At 42.7% G+C, this 25,483-nt stretch overlaps 1 protein-coding gene and 1 long non-coding RNA gene across 2 annotated transcripts in view; one reads left to right on the top strand and one right to left on the bottom strand.

Moving 5' to 3' along the window:
• LOC143974397 (uncharacterized) overlaps window positions 1-25,483 on the bottom strand; it is a 299,135-nt gene that overhangs the window by 5,358 nt on the left and 268,294 nt on the right. The window lies entirely within an intron of this gene.
• CREB3L3 (cAMP responsive element binding protein 3 like 3) overlaps window positions 1-25,483 on the top strand; it is a 533,749-nt gene that overhangs the window by 327,236 nt on the left and 181,030 nt on the right. The window contains exons 4-5 of the mRNA XM_077475725.1: window positions 6,044-6,153; window positions 17,589-17,717. Coding sequence (XP_077331851.1) covers window positions 6,044-6,153; window positions 17,589-17,717 — 239 coding nt within the window. The remainder of the gene's footprint in view (window positions 1-6,043; window positions 6,154-17,588; window positions 17,718-25,483) is intronic.

Raw genomic sequence — 25,483 nt, 5'->3', positions numbered from 1 at the left:
GGTAGGGGTGGAGTCCTATATGTTTTTGTCAGTATCCCATTAATTCCCAAAGAAGGTTCCGCTGGTTCCCACTTGCCTCTGAAATGATCTTCACAAATAGTACTCCTAGTGGCCCCGCTATCGACGAGATAGGGGAGGAGTCTCCCATTTATTGAAATAGCAACCATTGGACTGTCAGTGAAATCATCTGAGACAAAAGGAAAAGCTGGGACACTACCCTCCGGGCCCCATCATTGTTGTTGATTTCCCCATTTGATTGTAAATGTTGGACCTTGTTGGATGGATGCCTGTGGTCGTTGTGTCTGGTTAGGGACAGAGCTGGAATCGGGAGTCTGAGGAGGGGTGGGATGAGGACACTGACTCACCCAGTGATCCTCAGCACCGCAATTGAAACATCCATTGTTTGTAGAGCGACTCGTCCCTCTTCCATTTCTGCCTTTAAATCTGCCTCTAAAATTTCCTCTGCCTCTAAAGTTCCCCTTCGTATTCCCTTGGAAATATTGTGTGGAGACAGGTGACGGCTTTGGTATATCAAAACAACCTGCTGCATCTTCTGTGAAAGAGCTTTGCCAAAGTCAGTTCTAGAAAGTGTTGACCATTCAGTAATCATTTGTTTGACTGGGACCACTAAATGAGGTTTGAGATTACTCAGGAAAGTCTGGATCAATAATGGATCCAAAATTGTCAGAATACCCAAACCGGCTTTCTGTCCATCCTGCCATATGATCCACCCAAGGGTTAACTAGGCAGCGATGTACATTCCATTTTCCCATGAAAGCAAAACAATTTATTGTGGTTGACTGCCACCTAATGGTGCAGACAATCAGACAACGGTGTGAATCAGACAATTAGACATTACCTCAACTTAGATTCCTTTAACAAAAAAATTCAGTACTGTCCGTGATACTTTTTTTATACTAATACAGCTACAATCACTTCAAGTCTGTAACAGAATAAATTTGGAACAAGTTAAAGAGTATTTCGGACACAATAAACGCACAATCTTGCTCATGGAACTGCTGTTTTGTTTCAGACAAATTTAAACCACAGATGAATTTAACTTGCAATGTACATTAATCTGTTTACCTTTCCCAAAATAGCTTTACCAAAATTGTAACTTTATAACCTCCAGGAATACCACTCACCAAGTATGCCTTTTGGTTCTTGAAACAAAATAGCAGTTCACATATACACACTCAGCGCAATTCATTCAGCGTGATACTTTTAAAGCAAAGCAGTTATACAATCATACACAAAGTTTACACAATACATTGATCATCAGTCACCAGTTCTGTCCCGAACAGAACTAAAACTCTAGAGTACTTTGTAAATTTTTCTAAGGTCACCAAAACCTTTTCTTCTAAGGTCACCAAGACCTTTTCAAGTGTCCCCAAAACACTATATGACCCCTAAGGTCATGACCGGTCAACTTATCTATACTTATGAGAGGTTTTATAACCCAACAGCAATCTCTGTGGGATGGAAGCCAAGTCACACACCTGACACCTGGACCCCGGCAAGTCAATTTCACTCAATAAGAATAGAATTCGCTTACTGAGCCGTTAAAATAGCTTTCCAAGTCCATTAAGGGTAAATAAACATCCATCCCGGGACAAGCCCCCAGTGCTGAAAGGGTTAATCCCGTGTCTAGGGTGGTCCCTTCAACCTCTCAGACCTTAGATCCAATGTATTGTATAAATTCAGAGTACTCTGGAATCAATTCTCGAAGGACAAATAAAACCACACACACACCATGGCGTCCTTCAAGAACTAATTGTATTGAGTTATTACAGAGCGATTGATATAGTAAATTTCGCGTCACACAGAATAAGACATGCGCAGTAGACATCAAGACGATTACAGCTGGTCAAGACAAAACGCTATTGTTCTTTGTTCTAAGCTAGCTAAATTAATATGAGAAAAAGATAAGAGACAGTACATGATTTCTTCAGTAGCTAAAGGAATGCTGAGAAAATGTGTAAAAGTTTTAGATAAGTGTGTGAGAACAAATGAGTTAGAAGAATCTCATGTTGAGACAGTTATCTGGGAAGTTAAAGGGGTGTTCAAACTGTACATATTGTAAAATGGAAGTTTGTGAATATTAAGATGGCTGACAGAAACAAGATGGATGCTTAACATAACCTTTCATGGACATCCCTTGGGATGGGAGTTTTTTTTCTTAGGGGTATTCAATTAGTTTTAGGTTTAAAAAAAAAAAGGAAAGCGCATGCCTGGGAAAATGGCTGGGTTGGAAACAGATTTGGTTTAGATATGCCATGGTTGATATGTACAATGTTACTATTCTTAATGCATCTTGGTTGTTTGTTTTTCTCTCCATTTTTATGGATGTAACCCATGTCAGATGTATTGTTTGTAAAATACTTATGTGCGCAATAAAAATCTTTAACAAAAAAAAAAAAAAAAAAAAGAATGTAAGGGCTGATGTCGACAATTTTCCTCCACTTCCAAGTGGGAGTCGGTTCCGGTTCCTGTGATTCCTTCTGATCGTATCTTGGCTACGGTTTGCACCAGTCTAACTTCTCCTTTGGGTGACAAAATTCTTGCTGCTCATGTCCATGCTCCTCCTTGTGAGAAACCTTGTGACCGCTGCTTTGTCCCAGAGAGTCTCCGTACTGCCATGCTCCAGACTTGCCAATCTCCGAAGGCAACTGGCCATCCTGGGAAGAATAAACTCATTTGGGCCAGTTCCCAAAAATTCTGGTGGTCTAGTCTATGGGCTGATGTAACTGCCTTCGTAGCTGCCTGTTCCGTGTGTGCTCAGAGTAAGGCTCCACGACACCTTCCAGTGGGCCTCCTACAACCCATACCCAATGGAGAGAGGCCCTGGACCCACCTGTCAATGGATTTCATTGTGGAGTTGCCCAACTCCCAAGCCAACACTGTTATCCTTATGGTGGTTGACCGGTTCTTAAAGATGTGTCATTGTATTCCACGTAAGAATTTGCCTACTTCTGAGGAACTGGCTTCCATTTTTGCTCGAGAGTTCTTCGCTTATATGGGCTACCCAAGGTGATTGTCTTGGACAGGGACAGTCAGTTTGTCTCCTGGTTCTGGCGAGCCTTTTGTGCACAGTTGGGAATTCAGCTTGCTTTCTCTTCTGCGTATCACCCGCAGTCTAATGGGGCCGCAGAGCGAGCCAATCAGTCCTTGGAGCAATTCCTACGTTGCTATATTTCTGACCACCATAACAACTGGTCAGACCTATTAGCATGGGCCGAGTTTGCTCACAACAGGGCCTTGAATTCTGCCTCCCTATTGTCTCCATCTATGGCAAATTATGGTTTTCAACCTTCCATGTTGCCTGACTCATTTGTTCCAGAGTATTCCTGCGTTAGAGGAGCATCTCCGTGGTCTTCCTTCCACTTGGGTACAAGTCCAGGAGACGTTTTGCATCATGCTAATGATAGGTACAGACTGCATGCTGAACGCAAACGCCTGCCTGCGCCTTCCTACCAGGTTGGGGACAGGGTCTGGCTGTCATCTCGCAACCTCCGACTTCGTGTTCCCTCACTGAAGTTTGCATTTTGGTTTATTGGGCCTTTCATTATCCTTCGCAGGATTAACCCAGTGGCTTACGCGTTGGACCTTCCTCCTAGTATGCGCACCTCAAATGTGTTTCATGTCTCCTTATTGAAACTCTTGGTCTGCAACCGATTTACCACCTCAGTGCTCGGTGGCATGTCCTCACATTATACAGGTTGAGAACCATGAGGAGTATGAGGTACAATCCATTGTTGACTCCCGTAGGTTCCGTGGGCGCATACAGTACCTGGTGCATTGAAAGGGGTACGGTCTGGAGGAACACTCCTGGGTTTCATGCTCGGACGTACATGACCTCAAGCCCAGTGGCCCTCTGAGGGAGAGGGGTCATTGAGGAGGGGGTACTGTCAGGGCTGGCTTAGCCCTTCCTTCTCTGGGCTGGCTGCTCAGCTGTCAGCTAATTGCCAGCTCTCATCTCTCTCCACAGTTACTCAGCTGTTCCTGATCCTGCTCGTCTGACATGCCTACTTAAAGCTTTCCAGCTCACTTCATCTCTGCCTTGGTCACATCACAAGAAACCATCTCCTGCATTCCTGTTTAAAGACTGGCTTGCTGACATCCCTTCTGGCTCCTTATCCTGCTTGCTGTTCCTCCACTTGGATCCCTGACTTCTGGCCTGGCTGATTACCGATTTGGTTACTGAACTCTGGCCTGGCTGACTACTCGGACCGGTTACTGGACTCTGGCTATGCTTTGACTAAGCTTACTCTAGTTATCTTTTTATTAATAAACAAGCGTGATTTAATTGTACTTCTGTCTCAGTCTGGTTCATGGTTTCTGACATAGAACAGGTGTCACTAAATGGCAGTCTGCACACGGGCAGAGAGAAACTCCAATACAGACCATGGCCGCACCATTAAAAGCCTTAGTGGACTTCTCTTCTGTCGCCACCGCTGTTAACACTCAGGGACGGCAGAGGGTGGGAGTCACAGCAGGCTGGATTCCTCTCCTGTATATATATTTGCCTCCCTGTCATCGCTGCTGTTAAACTGCAGGGAAGGAGGTGGGAGATGTGACAGGTCTACATGAGGAGCAGGAGTTGCCCAACCTTTCAATTATCATGAAAGTGCATACCTTTTCTATCTCTCGCCCTCTTCCCCACTGTTAGTTTAATGGTGGCAGTGGGCAGGCAAATACATATACAGAACAGGAATCCAGCCTACTGTGCCTTCCACACTCTGTCGTGCTGTGTTAAGATAGGGCAGTGATTGTGAAGGAGCACGGTCTTTGGTGGGAACATTGATATTGGGGGAGCTGTGATGTGAGAAGGGGGCTTTGATGTTAAAGGGGGGAGTAGGGATATGGGGGAGGAGCAGTGATGTAAGGGGGGCTGTGATGTGAAAGGGTGTGACTGATGTAGGGGGGCTGTGATTTGAAAGTGGGGACTGAAGACATTGATGTAAAGGGAGGCGGGCTGTGATATAGGGGGCTTTGATATGAAAGGGGTGGCTGTGATGTGGGGAGGGGTTTTGTGATTTAACGGGGGAAGATATGATGTGGAGGGTTGTGATTGCAAGGGGGGATTGTGATGTAAGGGGGGCTCTAATGTGAAACGGGGGGGGGGCTGTGATGTAAGGGTGAGGCTGTAATGTGAGGAGGGGGGCTCTGATGTGCAGGGAGGGGTGCAGAGGTTAGCGGGGGGATTTACAATGCACAGGTGTACTGAGAGGAGGTGGATGAAGATGTGGAGATTAGCAGAGAGTCAGGAAAGGGTCTGTCATAGTAAATACCCCTGTTACATGGTTGGTAACTGTAAGGCTTCATTCTCATCATGCACATGTGACAGAGCATGCACGTTCCAATGCATCGCATGTAGGGCATTCCCTCCCACTCTTACCGTAATGTGACTCCACCCACAGTTCGCAGTGGCTTGCTATGCACTTCACATTACTACCCTACTAAGACTACCCAAAGACACCCTCTGTCTCTCTCACCCCCTTCTCTCTCTCAACCCCCCTCTCTCTTTACCCCTCTCTATCTCTCAACCCCCCTCTCTCTCTCAACCCCCCTCTCTTTCTCTCTCTCTCTTGCGCTCTCTCTCTTCCGCTTTCTCATACTCTCTCCCCTCTATTTAATTTAATTTAATTATTTAATTTGTTTTAACAAAAATTGTGCGATCACCAAGCCCATGCTGCCCTTAATCTGGCCCTGGCTCCCAGTATATAAACCGTGGAGGAGAGACAGAAAATGCTCTATTCTCAGGAGAATCAGTTCAAAATAATGGAGAAAAACCTCAAAAGATAATTAATAGAGCCACGTCATACTGTATAAGAAATGGTAAGTTGCAATATAGTACATTTTGTACAATGGAATAGTGACCTTTTCTGCAAATGTTTTAGGGGGTGAACATTTGAATTTGTATTTATATGCCTTTTCTATATTACAGTGTATGGGGATCTCTCTTTCATCTCTATCCTAGATCCACTTTCCATAAAACTGGCTTTTTACTATAACTCTGATATTCCCAATTCTTACTTTGCAGACATATGGACTGGGCTTATTTGCAATGAAAACAATCCAAAATCACAACCTCAGATCTCAGACATACCACTAACTGTAAAGGATCTCTTGCTTTCCAGCAGCTTTGACATGGTGAGATCTGAATGGTAACTTAAAATGAACGTATTTATTAATGAAATATATACAGTTTGAGGAAAACCAAATTTTTTTCGGAATTTCTGCATGAATGTTTTCTAAAATGTGTTCTGATCTTAATCTAAGTCAGAAAAATAAAGTCAGTCATATTTAATAACAGACAGGGCTTTTTTTCTCTCAGAAAATAGGTGCAGGAACTCAACCACAACCCCCCAAATTCCCTTTCCCCGGACATGTACAGACCCTCCAAACCAAAACAAATAGTGGGTATAGTCAAATTTCACTAACAGTGGGAGGGTCTTAAAGGGGCATTAAATACTTCTGCATTATGTACAGAGTGCAGAGTTTGGTGGGGTTACACTCAAGAGTGCAGAGTTCAGGGGTGCGCTCTGTGCAGAGTTCGGAAGTGTGCTGCGTACATAGTGCAGAGTTCAGGGGTGCATTGCATATACACAGAGTGCAGAGTTCAGCCTTCTTCCACAGCTGCTTACAGTGCCTCTGTACCCCCCATCCACATCTCGTCCCTCTTCTCTAGTACCTCCCCCCTCCACCTTTCTCCCTTGCAAGGAGATCACCCACTGGGGGTGTCAGCATCTGCATTACACCCTGGACACCTGCACCTCCCTTGTCCCCATACTGCACTGAGAAAACACAGATATCTGTGATATTGGTGAGCACAGAGGAAAGAGCCTAAGCCAAAGGTGGTAGAAGTAATTTTCAGCTGAAAAAAGCCCTGATGACAAATAATACTTTACATGTCATATATTTATTGAACTAGTGGTTTAAACAACCAAGGCCATTGATGGACAAATAGATGCAAAGGGGATCTCGGTTTTGACATACAGAACTATTTCTTATTGGGTTCTCTCCTACTAATAAAATATAGTACTCCTCTGTTGAAATAATAATGCCAGACAGTTCCATCTTCTGGCTGAAAATGTACATCTTGGTTTCTGTCTTTCATTCAATTCAGTTATGAGTTTGGAGTTCCGAGGATCTGGGTTTTTAAATAATTTCTGTTTGTATCAATGGACATATATCTTTTTTCAACCTATGTAATTGGAAAGGTTGCGCCGAATGACAGCCTAAATTGTGAGATATGGAGGAACTTATCAAAAAAAAATTAATAGACCTGAATTTACTAATCGAAAAGAAAGATATAAAGAAAGATATAAACAGGCCAATCCAGTGTAATGTTGTATTACTATATGGTTGTCACACAAGGCATCTCTTGCAACTTTAATAAAATAGGTTTAATCTCTGAATATGAAAAAGTAAAAGCAAAGCAAATGTTACCAATTCTAAAGTATATTTTAGATTGTTACACAAAAAGCCTACTCACATTTTAAAGGCTACTTACATTTGTATTAAAAAAAAAAAAAAAGTTGATCCAGTTACATAATTGCCTTTAGGAATCATGATGGAATTTTCTCATGTTTAAAAAATATCACTTTTTATGAGGGTTATTTGCTTATGTCTGGATCATAGTAGAGTACTGGAAAGGGGATTTTATAAGGTACATATTTCAGATATACACTACAACGTGTTATTATAAAAGTACAAAAAAGCCTCTTTATTTATACAAAACACTCCAATAAAATGGATACAGACATATATTCAGAGTCATAGGTACATTCACAGAATCCCTATTAGCGACACCATTAAATGCTGCAATTCCATACTTAAAATACTGCGTCCAAAAACGTCTACATGTTTCGCCAAAAATGGCTTCATCAGGAAAAATATACGAAGTTGTTCAAAAGTAATTTTTAGATAAATTCTGATATAGATTCTCAAGCTTTGGTGTATAGAAAAGGAAGAAAATACAAGTCAATAAAATACACATAAACATAAACAGCATTAGATCAATCTATCACATGAAACCCCACCAGGGACGTCCATATCGGACGTAATCTCCCATCCCCATCCAAAATCCCTCCCCTTACCCCCTTACACAAAGAAAAAAAAAGGGTCCCTGGTGGGGTTTCATGTGGCCACTTCGGATTGATCTAATGCCGTTTATGTTTATGTGTATTTTATTGACTTGTATTTTCTTTCTTTTCTATACACCAAAAGTTGAGAATCTATATCAGAATTTATCAAAAAATTACTTTTGAACAACTTTGTCCATTTTTCCTGATGAAGCCGTTTTGGCGAAACATGTAGAAAGTTTTGGATGCAGTATTTTAAGTATGGAATTGCAGCATTTAACGATGTCACTAATAGGGATTTTGTGTATATACACCTATGACTCTGAATATATGTCTGTATCCATTTTATTGGAGTGTTGTGTATAAATAGAATTTTTTTGTACTTTTATAATAACACGTTGTAGTGTATATCTGAAATATGTACCTTTAAAATCCCCTATCCAGTACTCTACTATTTTTCAAACAAAATGGGATGTCGGTACCTTTATGCATACAGATTTTTTGGAAATTGATCTCTAGCCACATTTTGACTATGTCTGGATCAATTGAGGTCAAGGCTTCTGAGTACTTATAAATATATAGTTGAACCTACAGTGCATATAAAAACTACTACTAATCTACAATCACAATTTGGATTAGCAGCAAGGATGGGAAGTGTTATCACAATGGGGGATTTTAATTAAGACATAGACTGGGTGGAGGGAACCACGCATTCATCTAAGGCTCTCCAGTTCCTAATTGTCTTACAGGATGGGTCAGATGGTAGACGCACCAACTAGAAATAAAGCTTACTGGATCTACTGATTACCAACAATACAGACCTGATCACTGATGTGGAAATACGGGGCAATTTAGGAAACAGCGATCACAGATCAATTGGCTTCCGTATAAATCACACAAATAGGAAACATGAGGGGAATTTCAAAAGAGCAAACTTCCCTAAACTAATAACCTTACTAGAAGGCATAAATTGGGATACAATCTTAGGAACAAAGAATGCAGAGGAGAGATGGGTTTGCTTTAAGAGCATATTAAATAAGGGCATTAGCCAATGCATCCTATTGGGTAATACATTTAAAACAGTGAACAAAAGTCCTGGATGGCTTAACTCAAATGTAAAAATGCATATAAAAGCAAAGGAGAAGGCCTTCAAAAAAATACAAGGTTGAGGGATCATCATCAGCATTCAGACTTTATAAAGAATGCAACAAGAAATGTAAGGGTGCAATAAGGACGGCTAAGATAGAACATGAAAGACACATAGCGGAGGAGAGAAAAAAAATCCCTAGAAACTCTTTAAGTATGTAAATGTGAAAAGGAGGACAGATCATATTGGCCCCATAAAGAATGAGGAAGGACATCTGGTTACAAAGGATGGGGAGATGGTGAAGGTATTGAATGTATTCTTCTCCTCAGTCTTCACAAGGAAATCGAGGGCTTCAGTAACCAAAACTGCTGTGTTTATCCTCAAGACACATCACAGGAAGCACCTCCATGGTTAACAGGACAGAATTAAAATTAGACTTGGGAAATGGAACATTTATAAATCACCGGGACCAGATGGCTTGCACCCAAGGGTACTTGGGGACTCAGTCAAGTAATTGCCAGACCATTGTTCGTAATTTTTACTGACAGTCTACTGACTGGAATGGTACCAGCTGATTGGAAAAAATCCAATGTAGCACCAATATTTAAAAAGGGCCCAAAATACATCCCTGTGAATTACAGACCAGTTAGCCTAACATTTATAGTATGTAAACTCTTGGATGGGATGATAAGGGACTATATACACAAGATTTTAGTAATGAGAACAGTATCATTAACAACAAAGATGATAAAAAGTCTGGAGTATATTAGTTATGAGGAAAGCTTGAGACCACTGAACTTATTCTCTCTGGAGAAGAGACGTTTGAGAGGGGATATGGTTTCAATATACAAATACCATACAGGTGACCCCACAATAGGGATAAACATTTTCGCAAAAGGGAGTTTAACAAGACTCGTGGCCAATCATTAAAATTTGAAGAAAAGAGGTTTAACCTTAAACTACGTAGAGGGTTCTTTACTGTAAGAGCGGCAAGGATGTGGAATTCCCTTCCACAGGCAGTGGTCTCAGCGAGATGCATTGATAGTTTCAAGAAACTATTAGATAAGTACTTCAACGACCGCAACATACAGGGATATACAATGTAATACTGACATATAATCACACACATAGGTTGAACTTGATGGACTTGTGTCTTTTTCAACCTCACCTACTATGTAACTATGTAACTATGTACTCAACAGATCATGGAAATAAATACAAAACAAAAAAGGGGACACATAACCCCCACCTTCCTTTTTTTTTTTAAACCAACCAACCCATATTAAATCAAATGGGGGCAAACATAAATATCGAATCTGTCAGATTTCCACCTACCAATACGCTTAACCACCATGCTGTCAAGACCCCACCGGGCAGCCTCAGTGGCTGCCCTAATCCTAAATGAATGCGATAAAAAAATGACTGGCCTCGACACTGGCAGCCGAAAGGCAGCGATGCAGCATCTAAATAAATTAAAACTTACCTGTATATAAAGCCAAACCATCAGAATGGATCAGAAAAGAACCAGCCACTCCTGGGCGAAGCCATAAGTAAGCCATCACCATCTTCACAGGGCATGTGAAGGAACCCTGTATTTGGCGCAACTCAATGTGAGCCCCCCTGCAGGGTGGATCCATCTTTGAACGGTGGATGAAAAGCCTGACCGCTGAGTTGTCACAGTGGACATGGTCCACTGACAAGCCCCCTTGTGCCACCTTGTAAGGGCTGACCAGTTCCCCCACCATGAGGAATAGTACCGTCTCAAACTCCGATGAACAAACTGTAGCCGTCTGTAGACTGTAGAAACAAAGCATGCACTATATCAAAAGTGATAGGCCGGCAACCCTCCGACCGCTGAACGCCCCTTCTATTGCCTCTCAATGCCTGTTTTACCAAAAAGTCCTTGGTAAAATCAGGCATGCCTCGCATTTTGAACCAGAAAGCAATGCCAGCCAATTTTCTTTGCATGGCTGAAATGGATATCCCTTCTGCAAAACACTTGCATATAAAGTATATAAGTAACTGGCTCATCTCCCCACTATCACTCCCACAGCCTGACTGCCGAGTTAAAGCCTCTCAGTCCTTCCAGACCTTAGAATAGAACGACCATGTCGACTCACTTGAGGAGTTTCGGATCAGACCGGAGGTGATTCTAATGCAACCCCCCATAGATAAGGAGAACAAGGGGTTCTGTTCTTCTCCGCACCTGGCGCCAACTCCCAGAACCTGTCCAACTGAAAACAGGAAAGAGCATCAGCCACCATATTCTCCACTCCAGGAATATGCACAGCATATAAGAAAAAGTTTTTCTGTAAACAACACAAAACCAAATACTGCAACAAATGACCGGAGGAGAGGATCCTGACAGTGAGTCAAGAACCTGCACTACCCCCAGGTTGTCACAATGCAGGTGTACCTTCTTGTTGCATAGGACTCCCCCCCCCCCCCCCCCCCAAAGCGCAAAGGCATCCAAAACTGGAAAAAGTTCCAGCAACACCAAATCTTTAAGTATCCCACCTCCTGACATTCTTTGGACCAGCACTCCACACCCCCCCCCCCCAAAGATGCCCCATACCCGGTAAAAACAGCCACACCCGGTAAAAACAGCCACATCCATTGAACTCATTCAGAGATGCCCGCCAAACCTGCAGGTCATTCCTATGTTCTCTATTTAGTCTGATAAAATGCCTGGGTGAAGTGACCCCAGCCGTGACAGCCGAAAGCCGTCTACAAACAACTCTGCCCATGGGCATAATACAGCATGCAAAATCGAGCTTGCCGAGTAATACTGTAGGTCTCTCAGTAGAATCTTGCGTTTCCCTGCGACTAAGCGAACCTCTTCCTATAAGGAATGCAACTTACCGCCAGGCAGACGACATTCCACAGCCCTAGAAGCAATCATAATCCCCAGGAATTTGATCACCTCTGCGGGGCCTTCCATCTTAGCTGCAAGGGGTACACCAAAACGCTCTGCTATGTGCTGCACTGTAGCCAACAGTGCTCTACATAACCTGAAAGCTGGGGGCCTACGCAGAGAAAGTTATCCAGGTAATGAATAACAGAATTGACACCCGCCACATCCCGTACTACCCCTCTCCAAAAAGGAACTAAAAGACTCAAAGAATGCACAGGAGATGGAACAACCCATAGACAGCTAGAGATCCACGTAATAGACCACCAACCATTTACGTAAGTGAAAGGCCGCTTCTATATCCATTTTTGCTATAAGGGCCTCCTTACCATATCGCCGAACCAAACACACAGCAGCATCGAACGAAGTATACGATACTGCACATGCCTTGGGGTCGATGGCATTGTTAACAGAACCACCCTTTGGAAACGATAGGTGGTGTATAAAACTGAACTTATTGGGCTCCTTTTTCGGAACTACACCCAATGGTGACACCACTAAATTCTACAAAGGGGGAGTGGAAAGGGGCCCCCCATGTGGCCCAAGGACACTTCCTTAGCAAGCTTCTCAGAAACCACTTCAGAGTATTCCTTAGCAGATCTCAGGTTGTCCGCTACAGGGGGAATCTGCATAAGGGAGCACTGAATAACAAAACCCTCCATTTCCGTGAACCCTCCGTGAAACCCTCTCTTTGTAGCCGAGCCACCTGCCAGATATTTATTTAGAAAGGGGCACACCCTGTCCGCCCTCACCCACGTCCAGCCTCTTAGCTGCAGTATCACCGGAATGGGATTTTCTGGCCTTAAAACAGCTGGACAAGGGGTGAGCATTCACGTTTGTAATGGCAGTTGGCTCCGAACCTACAAGAACCCTCACTGACTTGCAAGCACAGACACCGCTTTTTTGTGGCCGGCTGTCACTGTACCAATGACCGTAGCCCCACCAATAGGTCCTGCATGGCGGTGACTTCCCCAGTGGTGACTGACCCCATGTCTGACGACCGAGGAGTGGCAAGAGACCCCACACACTGATGCTGAAGGAACATGTTCCCCCGGGGACCTCCCACCTATGGACCCTGACACAGGGACAGGAGAAGAATAGAAGCATAAACATTAGTCATGGGCTTACAGGGCTGACCAGGACATGGTCCCACAGCCATCAATCCAGAATCCACTGCAGCTGAGCTCCTTGGAGCAATGACCTCCACCTCTCTGGACAGCTCACCTTCCAAGCGGGATGACTCTTGGAGACCACCTGGAGATTGCACTGGAGAGGAATTACTGGCCGCAGAAGGCCCTGGAAGCTCGTTCTCTGTTCCGCACCTTTAGCCCGTGGGACTGCTGGTCCCGGCAGCGGCAGTGTCTGACCTCTTCACCCCCCTGGAGGTGGGAGGGGCCTTGCTTCTCCTCCCTTCCACAGTGGCCCTTAGATCTAGGCTAGATCCGGGGGCATGGGTGGCACCGGCCACCCTTGGATGATGGGCCCAGTCCCCTGCGACTCCTCCCCCACTGATCTGCCGTCTCTGGTGAAACATCCACCAGGGATGTGCTGCACTCCCCCCGGTCTCTTCTGGCCGGCCGATGGGCTGTAGCACTCCGGCTGGCATGCCCGCCAAGCACGCTGCATCTACGATCCGCTGGAGACCATAGTAGCCGTTTTCTGCAAGCTCATTCTGCAGCCATACCGTGCCCATAGCCTGTGCCATTACCCTGAGTTGCTCAGGTATCCTGCCAGCTTCGATCATCGATCCGCAGAGGAGAGCAGGGGCAGAAACGTCAGCACACTAGCTTTTCCTATCCTTGTGTGCCGACCGGATGTCTGCACTTCTGACCTACTCTCTGCATTGCCTCCCCCTCACACCGCTTTGACCAATCACCTGTGAGCCCAAGTTAACTTCAGGAAATAATTTCAAGGGTATAGATCGGCATTACTATGCAAATTCATTGTGCCACATCCTATAAACAATTTACAAAAGAAAGAGGATCCCTATTGGCGGACTTTGGAGGCACGTACAAAAATAAAGTAGAAAAATAGCTTTTTTAATTTATACTAAATATATATAAATAGTAACAAAAAAAGGGAATTGTCACAAAACAATTAATATACAGCACTGTCCATGATACAAGAAGCTAATAAATGTATCACTCATACAGAGTAAGGCAGATCGAGATACTCGTTACCCTACGCATTTTCGGAGATATTGTAAACTCCTTCATCAGGGGTGGGTATGGGATAGAAGAGCGTGATTCTGATGGAGAATACAAATGACAGGACATTAGGGTGAGATACATACAGGTAGACAATGTATATTCATCCAAAATTGTACTTGCATAACAGGGTACAGAGATGTAAACATGCGGTATCTTAAGATTAAAAGCAATTGAAGCAAGTGGCCATAGTATGTGGCTTTCCAGTGTTCAGGGCTCACATGTATAGGTGTATATACAGTAGATTGAGTTTGCTAGCAAAAAATGTGTAGAGGAGACCCTACAAATCCCCTATCCCCCCTCCTCTCCAATGAAACGGTGGTACCACTGGACAGCAGCCGGGGGATACACTGAGGCGACAATGGCAAGGGATCCTGAAAGAAAGGGACAGAAAGAAAAGACATAGGTAATGTGGTGTAGAACAAAAGACCCAGACTTAAAGTGTATGGGTCTGGATGCATGGCGGGATTGATTAGTATAAGCAAAAAGTTAAAAAGTACCTGCAATGGTGCCCCCAATGGATTAGGCAAGTGGGTAAAAACAGCCAAGTCTCCTAGAAGTAGTAGAGACTGTAAAAGTATCAATATAGTGTTTGTACATTCATTATTGGAAAAGGTAGAAGAAAAAAAAACCCACATCAAGGAATAAAACAAGGAAACATATCCAGGCACTAAGTCGCACCATATGGCGGAAAGCGTCATAGGTGTGTAGCAAGAGTGGATAAGCTAGGGGTAGTTAGTTACCTGGAAAGATGGACAACACAGGAACACCAGATTGTCCGCTCGGTGTCCCTCAGCAAATAGCCATGGAGTACAGGCGGACATTTAGTCTGGGGTTAAAAATGAGCCGCTTCTCTAATCAGCTGGTGCACAGCTGATTGCAGTAGCTGATGGAGAGGAAGGGGGAAGAGTGTCCGTTGCTGGCACGCCCCCTGGGTAATGACAGCTCGGTCCCGTCCCCAGCGTGCATGTCAGAAACACACGCGCCGGAACGGGGCCCTGCTCACTCCACCCACCGACACACCAAGCTTCCCCAGCCGACAGTGCATGTCCGCTGGAGTCGCAAGATGGAGGGCAGCAATCTCCATGTACGTCACCAAGGAAGAGGAAACCCCCTGGCGACTTTGTGTGCCGGGCGATCCTCTTTCTTTTGTAAATCAGGAAATAATTTAACCCTCACTGGTTCAGCCTTCAGGGTCCCATTTCATGTAGCCCTGCCTCGCAGCCGACCTCCTCAGAAACATGGAGTGCTTTTGGTGCGGTGAAATTTTAAAAAAAGGGTCGGGGACTTCTTTCCCTGCATTTCTGAGGGTAGGGAAGCCCATTGAAGCGAATGGGCTGCCCTACACACAGCACGCATCCACACAGATTTGAACCCAGGGCTTGTTCACATGTCAGGTTGGAGGGGTGTAAAACCACATGGTTGAGCTGTTTTTACCACCCCAACTTCTCCCCCTTTAGCTTCAGAGGCGGCAGCTGGGGGTGTACACATGCTGAGGCTGCAGCTGGAGGTATACCCAGGGTGAATGGGGCTGCGCTGCAACTACCCTGCAACTGTGTACATTGAATGGTTGAGGTGTGGCTCAGGATTAAAAGTAACATACATACACACATACGGCACAGTGGTGTAGTGGTTAGCACTCTCACCTAGCAGTAAAAAGGGTCGCTGGTTCAAATCCCAACCATGACACTACCTGCCAGGAGTTTGCATGTTCTCCCTGTGCCTGCGTGGGTTTCCTCCGGGTACTCTGGTTTCCTCCCACAATCCAAAGACATGCAGTTAGGTTAATTGGCTTCTGTCCAAAATTGGCTCTAGTATATGAATGGGGACCTTGGATTGTGGGCTCCTTGAGGGTAGGGACCGATTTGAGTGTTCAATGTACAGGGATAGGGGCAATTGTAGACACTCACTCAGGTTGAACTGGATTGACTGGTGTCTTTATTCAACCTTACTAACTATGAAACTACTATGAAACATATACATACACAAACACATGTACAAACACACACACACAGACACATGTATATATGCACACATACAGACACAAACACATGTGTACATATACAGACACATGTACACATATAAACACACACAAAGTACACACATGTACACAAATACAGACACATGTAGACACACACATACATACACAAACACACACACACACGTAAAACATTCTAGTACAGTACCTTTCCTCATTCAGCTGGGTACTGCCCTGTAGGGGGAAGCAGAGAGCACAGCACATTCCCCCTCCCTTTACTTTCACTTTGCTGAGGCTGACGGAGCTCCCTCACAGTGCCGATGTACAGTTCGGAAGGAGATCGGGCTCATCTGACAGCCCATCTGACATGATCCCGCATCACACCTGAGGACCTCTGGCTGCATGCCTGGTTGAGAAAGGCTCGTCTAGATAGTTGTGTTTAATAAAGCTGATTTCTATATTTCTATAGATGTGTCAGATCACTGGGTTCTGTTATACTTATCTATAGATACAACAAACAGAGTGTATAATTGAGATTCAGCTCAGTCAGGCTTTTATGTTTCATTTTTCATAACCAAACTGGGAAGTAATTAAAGAGGAAGTAAACCCTGATGGGTTTACTTCCTCTTTCATTCCCTGCAAAGGTAAAGCATAATGGACTACTATGCATCGCATAGTAGTCCATTATGTGTCACTTACCTGACACAGGAGTCAGCGAAGTCACCGCTGTCCCATGTAGTTCTGAGCATCCATCTTCTTGGTGGGTCTCGCTGCTCCGGCGCTGTGATTCGCTGGAGCAGCGATGACGTCACTCCCTTGCATGCACACGGGAGCCGACACTCGCGGCATTTCACCGCGATCTCCGGCTTACCCAGTGCGCCTGCGCGCCGCTGTCTACGGCGCATGCGCCGTAGACAGCGGTGGCTGTCTTCAGGTAAATATCTCCTAAACCGTATAGGTTTAGGAGATATTTCTTGGACCTACAGGTAAGCCTTAATCTAGGCTTACCTGTAGGTCAAAGTGGTTTGTAAGGGTTTACAACCACTTTAAATGAGCACTATATACAGAGTAACAAAACTTTTATTATGTCACTGTAAGCATCAAAAGACTTTTAAAATAATTTAAAATTACATTGATTGTGCATGGCTGACATATACATTTACAGTACATCCAGTGGTTTGGATCCAATTGGAACTTACTAACTTGTATGTCCACCCTACATTTATTTAAAAAAAAATGCAAAGCTTATAACATTCTAATTACAGCTAGAAATGATTGTGTATTACTTGTTTATCATTATGTTATTTTATTAAAACAGCAAGCCTCCACCCTACCACAAAATGGTCATAATACTGGAAATTGTGGAGAATTAGTGTTGACTGAAGATGAAAGGAAACTTCTTTCAAAGGAAGGAGTAGTATTGCCTACCCAGCTGCCACTGACAAAGGTAATGTTAAAAGCCTCAACATATTCAAATTAATTTAAACATTAATGAATAACACAGAGCTTATATTCACCAAAAATGATCATCTATTAACAATTTACAGGTATGGCTTTATACACCAAGCAAAAATCCCTTGTACTTTGCATTCATCTATTATTTGATATCCATACCTGCTTACTGTTCATCAGCAGAGCAGTTAACATTAGAAAATAAGTAATAACGTAACTAAAATCTGCTCTGCCAGCAGTTTGCTAAATCCACTCAATTTATTTTGTTTGACAAATACATTTACATTTTTCTTCACGCTCATGGCTTTCATTGTACATCAAGACAAGCCTACACGTCTGGCTTGCCAGGCTGGTATCTTAAGTGGAATTGTTCTTTATTTGATGAAAAGGGTAACTAAAGAAATAACCCTGAAAGATTATGTAAAACATACAAATCAGACCAAATCTGGTAAGACCTTGAACCTTATTCATTTGCTTGTCTAGTTTGACCATATAGTAGCAGATATGGCTGTTCATTTCAACACTCTGGATGATGTTTGCTCATCATTTTCAAATGTTTTAATAATATTTTACAATGCCTGCATACACTACTAATGTTGTTGACGATCAGATATTATTCAACCAATAATGGCCTGATTTGCCAATATAGATTATTGGTATTGTTTTTCTTTTAAATACATTTTTATTCAAAGAAATTTCAAGATACAAGAGTACAAACATTATACAAATGTGGAAGGATGGGTGAGCCCTCAAGCAAGGTCATAGGCCAGCCGCCTCAGTCAAGTGACATATAAACAGCAGATGAACTGCTCCTGACAGGCAGGCCCTGCCTAATAAAACAGTAGCTTTCCAAGAGTGTAAAGCTCAGTTAATATACTGTAAATACCCAGTTACATCAATTAGAATACAATGTGACTACACAAATGTGTGCTATTAAAGAACAACTCGGGTATTATCCCTGCTGTACTGAAAAATGAGGTGCCAGTGTCATGCAATGTTCCCAGTACCACAAGGTGCTGTGCCTTACAGTACATCCAAGTATGTGTTAGGACACCATGGCCCCCACATTAGCATCTATACAAACATTTTTAGAATCAAAACAAAGAAAAAAAAAGAAAAGGGGAACATAAATGGAAAAAAGAAAGAGAAAAAAATTAAAAAGGACAGAGATGGGTCCCCTCGACCCAGACCCACAACCCCCAAGCCAATTTTTCATTGATCACAATCCATGAAATTCTATATTTGACCAACACAACATTAACCATGTGAGATTTCAGGAACGAGTTAAGCAGATCTTCAGGAACTTTGGATATCGGAACTAGAGCTGAAGACAAACACTGAAGCTAGGCAGACCTTGGGTTTAAATAGGCGGCGAGCACCAGGATCTGTGGGCCTGACCATGAATGCATATATGCATCAATCCTCATGCACGTGCACTTTCTTGTCGTTGCTTATCTAGTTAGACTTCTATGCTCATGACCCTGCACATGCAAATGAAAGTGAGCATGTGCCTCATGAGATCTCTGATACTGTGATTCATGAGGAAGTATGTTAGAACTTTTAAAATTATGTTGCAAAATTTATATTAAATTACAGCAATTTTAATGTATATACAATAAGATTTCATGAAACAAATGACCAAGTGTCATTATCATTACGTACTCCTGTATATCAAAAAGCAATGCATTAAACCATACTATGTGTATCTCTCTCTCTCTCTATATATATATATATATATATATATATATATATATATATATATATATATATATATATATATATATATATATATAGGTTCCAGTAATCCATGTCCCTAGTCTGCTTGTCTCCACCAAGCTGTTTGCGGGCTTTCTTGTGCATCACCTTTAGAAGAGGCTTCCTTCTGGGATGACAACCATGCAGACCAATTGGATGCAGTGTGTGGCGTATGGTCTGAGCACTGACAGGCTAACCCCCAACCCCTTAAACCTCTGCAGAAATGCTGGCAGCACTCATACATCTGTTTCCCAAATGGATATAATGCTGAGCATGTGCACGCAACTTCTTTGGTGCGTTAATTGAGAGGCTATATAATAGGTTTGAAGATTGGGAGGAGCAAGGTCCCCTTTCAAAATGGGCAGCTGTAGTGCGTCTTTAGCAATTCTAACAGCTCTACCTCCCCTTATAAAGGAAGAAAGGATCTTGAAATCAGCTTTTAGGAATACAAATTGGGGAATTACTTAAAATGGAGACGAAGCGCGACAGAAAAATCATTTTGAATAAGTCTATTAATAAGAGGGTCCAAATTGTTTTTTGTTTACAAACGATTTTTATTATGTAAAAGGTCAAGGTATAAAACAATTACAATGCTGGTACAGGTATAAATACAAATATCTTTGACAATTAATGTTGTACAGGAAAAGGAAAAAAAAGGGTTATGGTTAGACAGGTAAAGAAAAAAAGTTGCACAGTGTTATAATCAGGCCAATCAAGAGTATTGTAGTGGAGGGAAGAAATAAATAATGACAAATGCGTATATGTTAAGAAGGGGAGGCGAAAAAACAAAAACAAAAAATTCAATTTTCCTCTCTTTTTTTCCCTCTCCTCCCCCATCACCTGTTCTTTTCTCCTCCGTCCCCCCTCCTAAATCAAAGAGGTGGCATCCTATAGAATCCATTTTTTGATAGAGGGGCATTGAATCATATAACGCGTGGTGAATTATTTCCGAAAGATTGATGTTCCTCATGCAGTTGAGAATTTGTGGCCAAGGTACCGTAGTTGAGCACCAATTAAAGGCTATGGCCCAATGAATAGAGCTGAGGAAAGTATGGCTTAGGCTTGTGTTAAACCTTGGAGTATCTTGTATAGGGGAGAATAGAAGACATATTTGGGGTGTAAGAGCAATCTTTCTACCGGATATTTTTTCTATGATTGTGCTGGCCTTATGCCAAGTGTTTTTTATGTGGGGACAATCCCAAAAGATACGTAAAAGAAGTGTTCCCTTAGAGGGGCAACCCCTAAAGCAGAGTGGGGATAGTGAGGGAAAAAATGAGTTAAGTTTAGCAGGGGTAAGATACCATCTATAGAGCAATTTGATGGCTGATTCTCTGATCGAGGTTGTTTTGGTACATTTTTGTAGATTTGTAAAAATAATATCCCATTGCTCAAGAGTAAATTAGTTATTTAAATCCGATTCTCAGGCATATCGGTCTCATTTAAACATTTATATATTCTGGAGATTAAACCCCTATCTCGAGTGGAGGAGATGCAAATTTGTTAAAATTGTGTATATGGGGGGTGGAGTGTAAGTGAATGATATTTCTGATAGAATTGTCTTATATTTGTATAGTTCTCTAGTTCAGTAGATGGGAAATCATATTTTGTTTGTAGACTAGTAAAGGTGAGGAATTATTGTAAGAGAGCGATTTTAAATGTGTTAGGTTATGTAACTTCCAATTCGTTAGAAAGTTTTGATCTTGAGCTCTATTTGGGGGGGGGGGGGGGTGAGGGTCACCTAGAAAGGAAGCCGGGGGGGGGGGGGGGGGAAGAGCGTCAGAGAATATCTTAAATTTAGTGACTTGTCTGTTCCATAGTTGAAGGGTTTAAGGGTCTTAATTTTTGTGGTGGGATAGTCTTGGACCAAAGGAGTCCTTGTAGATTGTAGGGTAGGATAGATTCTTCCTCAAAACGGAGCCAAGGGATTTGGAGTGAAGGGGCATACCATTGGGCTAATTGGGTGAATCTGGCCGATAGATAATAAAGCCAAAGGTTGGGAATGCTGAGCCCTCCTTTTATTTGGGGTCTAAACATAAGGGAATAGCTAAATCTGGGTTTCTTGTTTAGCCAAATAAATTTGTTGATCTCTCTCTGTAAGAATGATCATTTTTTTTTAGGTAGAATAAGAGGAAGGGCTCTAAAGAAAAAGAACATTTTTGGTAATATAATTTTTACGGCCACTATTCTGCCCGAGAATGAAATCTGGTATGATGACCAAAGTTTAAGTAGGTTTTTAAAACTGTTAAATAAGGGAGAGTAGTTTGCTTGATATATGTTTTATACAACGGTGTAATCTGGATACCTAGATATCTAAACAAATCCGAGTTCGAATTGAAAGAGAATTTGTCTTTAAAGCGGAGGTCCACCCTAAAGTGGACCTTTCCGCTCATTGGAACCCTCCCCCCCTCCGACACCACAATTGGCACCTTTCAGGGGGGAGAACAGGTATCTGCACCCACTTCCGGCGTAGATTCTGCAGAAGGTACGCCCCTTTCCGCAGAATCTACGCCCCTTTCCGAAGGTCCCCCGCTGCCTGCTGGGAAACACACGGATCCCAGAGACAGCGGGGACCATCCTTATTGTGCAGCGCGACTCGCGCATGCGCAGTAGGGAACCGGGAAATGAAGCCGAAAGGCTCCACTTCCTGATTCCCATACCCAAGATGGCGGCGGCAGCACCCGAGAGACGATCGAGAGATCGGCTTCGGGTGCCGGCATCGCATACGCGCTGGGTGGGTAAGTGTCATTATTTTAAAAGTCAGCAGCTGCAGTATTTGTAGCTGCTGGCTTTAAAAAAAAAAAAAAAATGGCGGACTCCCGCTTTAAGTGAAGATATTAAGGCTGGGGGAATATTTATTGGTAAAGCCGAGCACTTAGATTTACACCCAGACCTGTCAGGTCATGAAAGATGTCAAGGGTTTTAGTTAGATTGGGTAGGGAGATGAGAGGGTCAGTTATAAATAGAAGCACATCAAAGACTCAGTTTGTATTCTCTGGATCCCTTAAAATATCCTTTAATGTCTGTGCTGTTTCTAATGGCACAGGCAAGGGGCTCTATCGCTAGGGCGAAAAGTAGAGGGGAGAGGGGGCAACCCTGTCTGGTACCTTTGGTCAGGGGGAAAAAGTCAGAGTTGTTGCCTGGGAGTTTGATACGCGTTTGTGGGTTGCGATAGAAAGCCTTAAAGCCATGTAAGAAATCATTGTTAATGACATATTTGGGGAGTAGAGTGTCAAGATAAGACCAGGAAATGCTATCAAAAGCATTGTGTATATCAAGGCTAAGTAGTAATGTGGATTTGGAATGTATGTTGGAATCTTGAATGATATTTGAGGTCAGTCGTATGTTATCTGTTATTTGTCTGTTAGGAATGATGCCTGTTTGATCAGGATCAACTAATGGGGAGATAACAGCAGATAATCTGTCCGTCAAAATACGGCCAAATATTTTTAAGTCGTTGTCAATAACTGATATTGGGCGGTAGTTTTGAGGGGTGGAATGGTCTTTATTTGGTTTGGGAAGAAGGGACATGTTAGCTAAAAGCATTTCAGATGGGAAATGGCCTCCTTGTAAGATATTGTTGTACAGTTTAGTAAGGTGTGGGGTAATAGTAGAGGCAAATTTTTTATAAGATGTGGAATAACCGTTTGGGCCTTGGGCTGTGGATATCTTTAATTTTCCAATGATTCTGTTAACTTCTATGTCTGTGCAAGGGGCATTGAGAGATTCGATTTGTTCCCTAGAGAGAGTGGGTAATGTAATGTCATTAAGCCAGTCTAGGAGGATTGTTTGGGAGAGGATTGTGGTACGGAAAGAAGATTTTTTTTATAGAAGTCCAAAAACAGTTTCATGACTTCTTTGGGGTGGGACACTATTTCCAGATGGGTTTCTTAATTTGTATGTGTAGGGTGGTTTCATGGATTGATTTAGTTTTCTAGAGAACATGGTGGAATATTAATTGCTGTTGAGTAAAAATCTGGCTTTGGACCATCTGAGGGTTTTTTCGGTGTCCGATGTTAATATTGTGTCTAAGGTAGTGTGTTTCTCTTGAATTTGATTAAGAAGGTCACTAGATGGGTTTTGGTTGTTTCTGTGCTATAATCTAGATCTTTTGTGAGGGACCTAATGCCTGCGAGTTTGGATTTGTTTTTGATTGAGGCGATGTTTATCAGATGGCCTCTCATCACTGCCTTATGCACCATCCATATATTTGTAGGAGACATGTCTGGTGTTACATTATGTGCAAAGTATTGCTCAAGGTGAGATAGTATTTGTTGGTTGCTTGATGGATCTGTGACCAAGGAATTGTTAATTTGCCATGAGTGTGCTGTATTGGCTAGACCTATGCATGAAGTGTTAAAGGAGACTATGTGGTGATCAGACCAAGGACATGTATGGATATCTGCCTTAGAGGATCTGGCAAGTAAGATTAGGGTGCAGAAGGTATAATCCAGTCGAAGCTGTTATGTGGGTAAGAATAGAATGTGTAGGATTGGATGCCTATGTCGTGGGCTCTCCAAGTATCTACTAACTGATGATTATATAGTGATCTGTTCAAAGATTTGGGGAAAGCTTTAGAGGATGGGACAACTTTACTTCTGTCCAGAGCCGAATGAGCAGCAAAACTGAAATCACCACCCACTAATAGATGCGTGGAATGATAATGGTCTAGAGTATCAAAAAATTTGTTGAAAAAGTTTGAATGGGCCTCATTTGGAGCATATACCGAGGCAATAGTGACAGAACGTCCTTTAATTGAGCCTTTCAAAATCAAATAACGACTGTCTGTTTCTTTAAAGACCTTCTGAACCTCAAAAACTACAGAGTTCCTAATGAATATAGCGGCTCCCCTAGCAAAGTGGTTTTCTATCCACTCCCAATCTTTTGTAGTGGCAAAAAGCTTTCTTTCTCTTGTGAGGTGAATTAATGCCTTGGGCATTGTGAGAAATCACCCGAGACCCACTGTAGTGGTATTAAAAGGCGATGATGGTTATGAGGTAGTGGTAATGGATCACAAGGCCCAGGGCAGAGCATATGGTAGAATCCGTGTGGTATTGGTAATATGGTTAACACCATTAACATTAAAAATGAAAATTACCTGAGATAGAGAAAAATCTGGTGATCACTGTGTTCCCTCTGTATTTTCAAAAATACCATATATCAAAATATACATCAACATCTTGCATATGTATTTACTAGTTAACCTTTTCATATCAAATAACATATTGTACCTATACAAGTGAACATTGGAGATTAAGGTACCTGAACTGTAGAACCCTAGAAATAATGAACTCCTAGAAAGTAGCAGTGCTGCATTGCACAACGACGCACCATCATAATGCCTTAAGTAAAATAGAGAATATTTGTTTGACCTTTTCAAAATTATGTAAAAATAGAGTATTTTAGTATAATTATAAGAAATATTATTGATAACTCGGTTGTCAGCGTGAGAAGCGCTACCCGACCAAAAATAATATTATTGTGGACAATACTGTCCATTACTCACAAATGGAGCATCCACCATTAAAACAGTCGATAGCAGGATCAGTCTTAGCCCTTGTACACACGGTCGGAGAATCCATCGGAATGTGTCCTATCAGACCGTGTTGTCGGATAATCCGACTGTGTGTGGTATGCATCGGACTGATTCCGTCGGACCCAATTTTCCAACTTGTTGGAAATATTTCCCGACCAACTGGACCGGTCGGACATACTCCGATCATGTGTAGAGTATTTTGATCGGACCAAGTGCCATGCATGCTCAGATCAAATTCCTACATCAAAGCTATTGGCTACTAGCCTGAATGTAGTCCCATCGTAACGAAATTACGTCATCACGTTCTGAAAGATCGGATTTTTCGACAACTTTGTCCGACCGTGTGTATGCAACAGTTTCGGACAAGATCCGACGGATTTGGTTGTCGAAATCTCCGACCGTGTGTACAGGGGCTTAGAAGTGTATCCACTGGTTGAACCATGCTTTAGGAGTCCTTTGTGAGTAGGGGAACA

This window comes from Lithobates pipiens, unplaced genomic scaffold, assembly GCF_037356315.1.
Source record: "Lithobates pipiens isolate NorthernLeopardFrog02 unplaced genomic scaffold, aLitPip1_a1.2 Scaffold_13, whole genome shotgun sequence".
NCBI classification, from domain to species: domain Eukaryota; kingdom Metazoa; phylum Chordata; class Amphibia; order Anura; family Ranidae; genus Lithobates; species Lithobates pipiens.
Note: the sequence above shows the minus strand (reverse complement) of the source record. Positions and strands in the feature narration are given on the sequence as shown.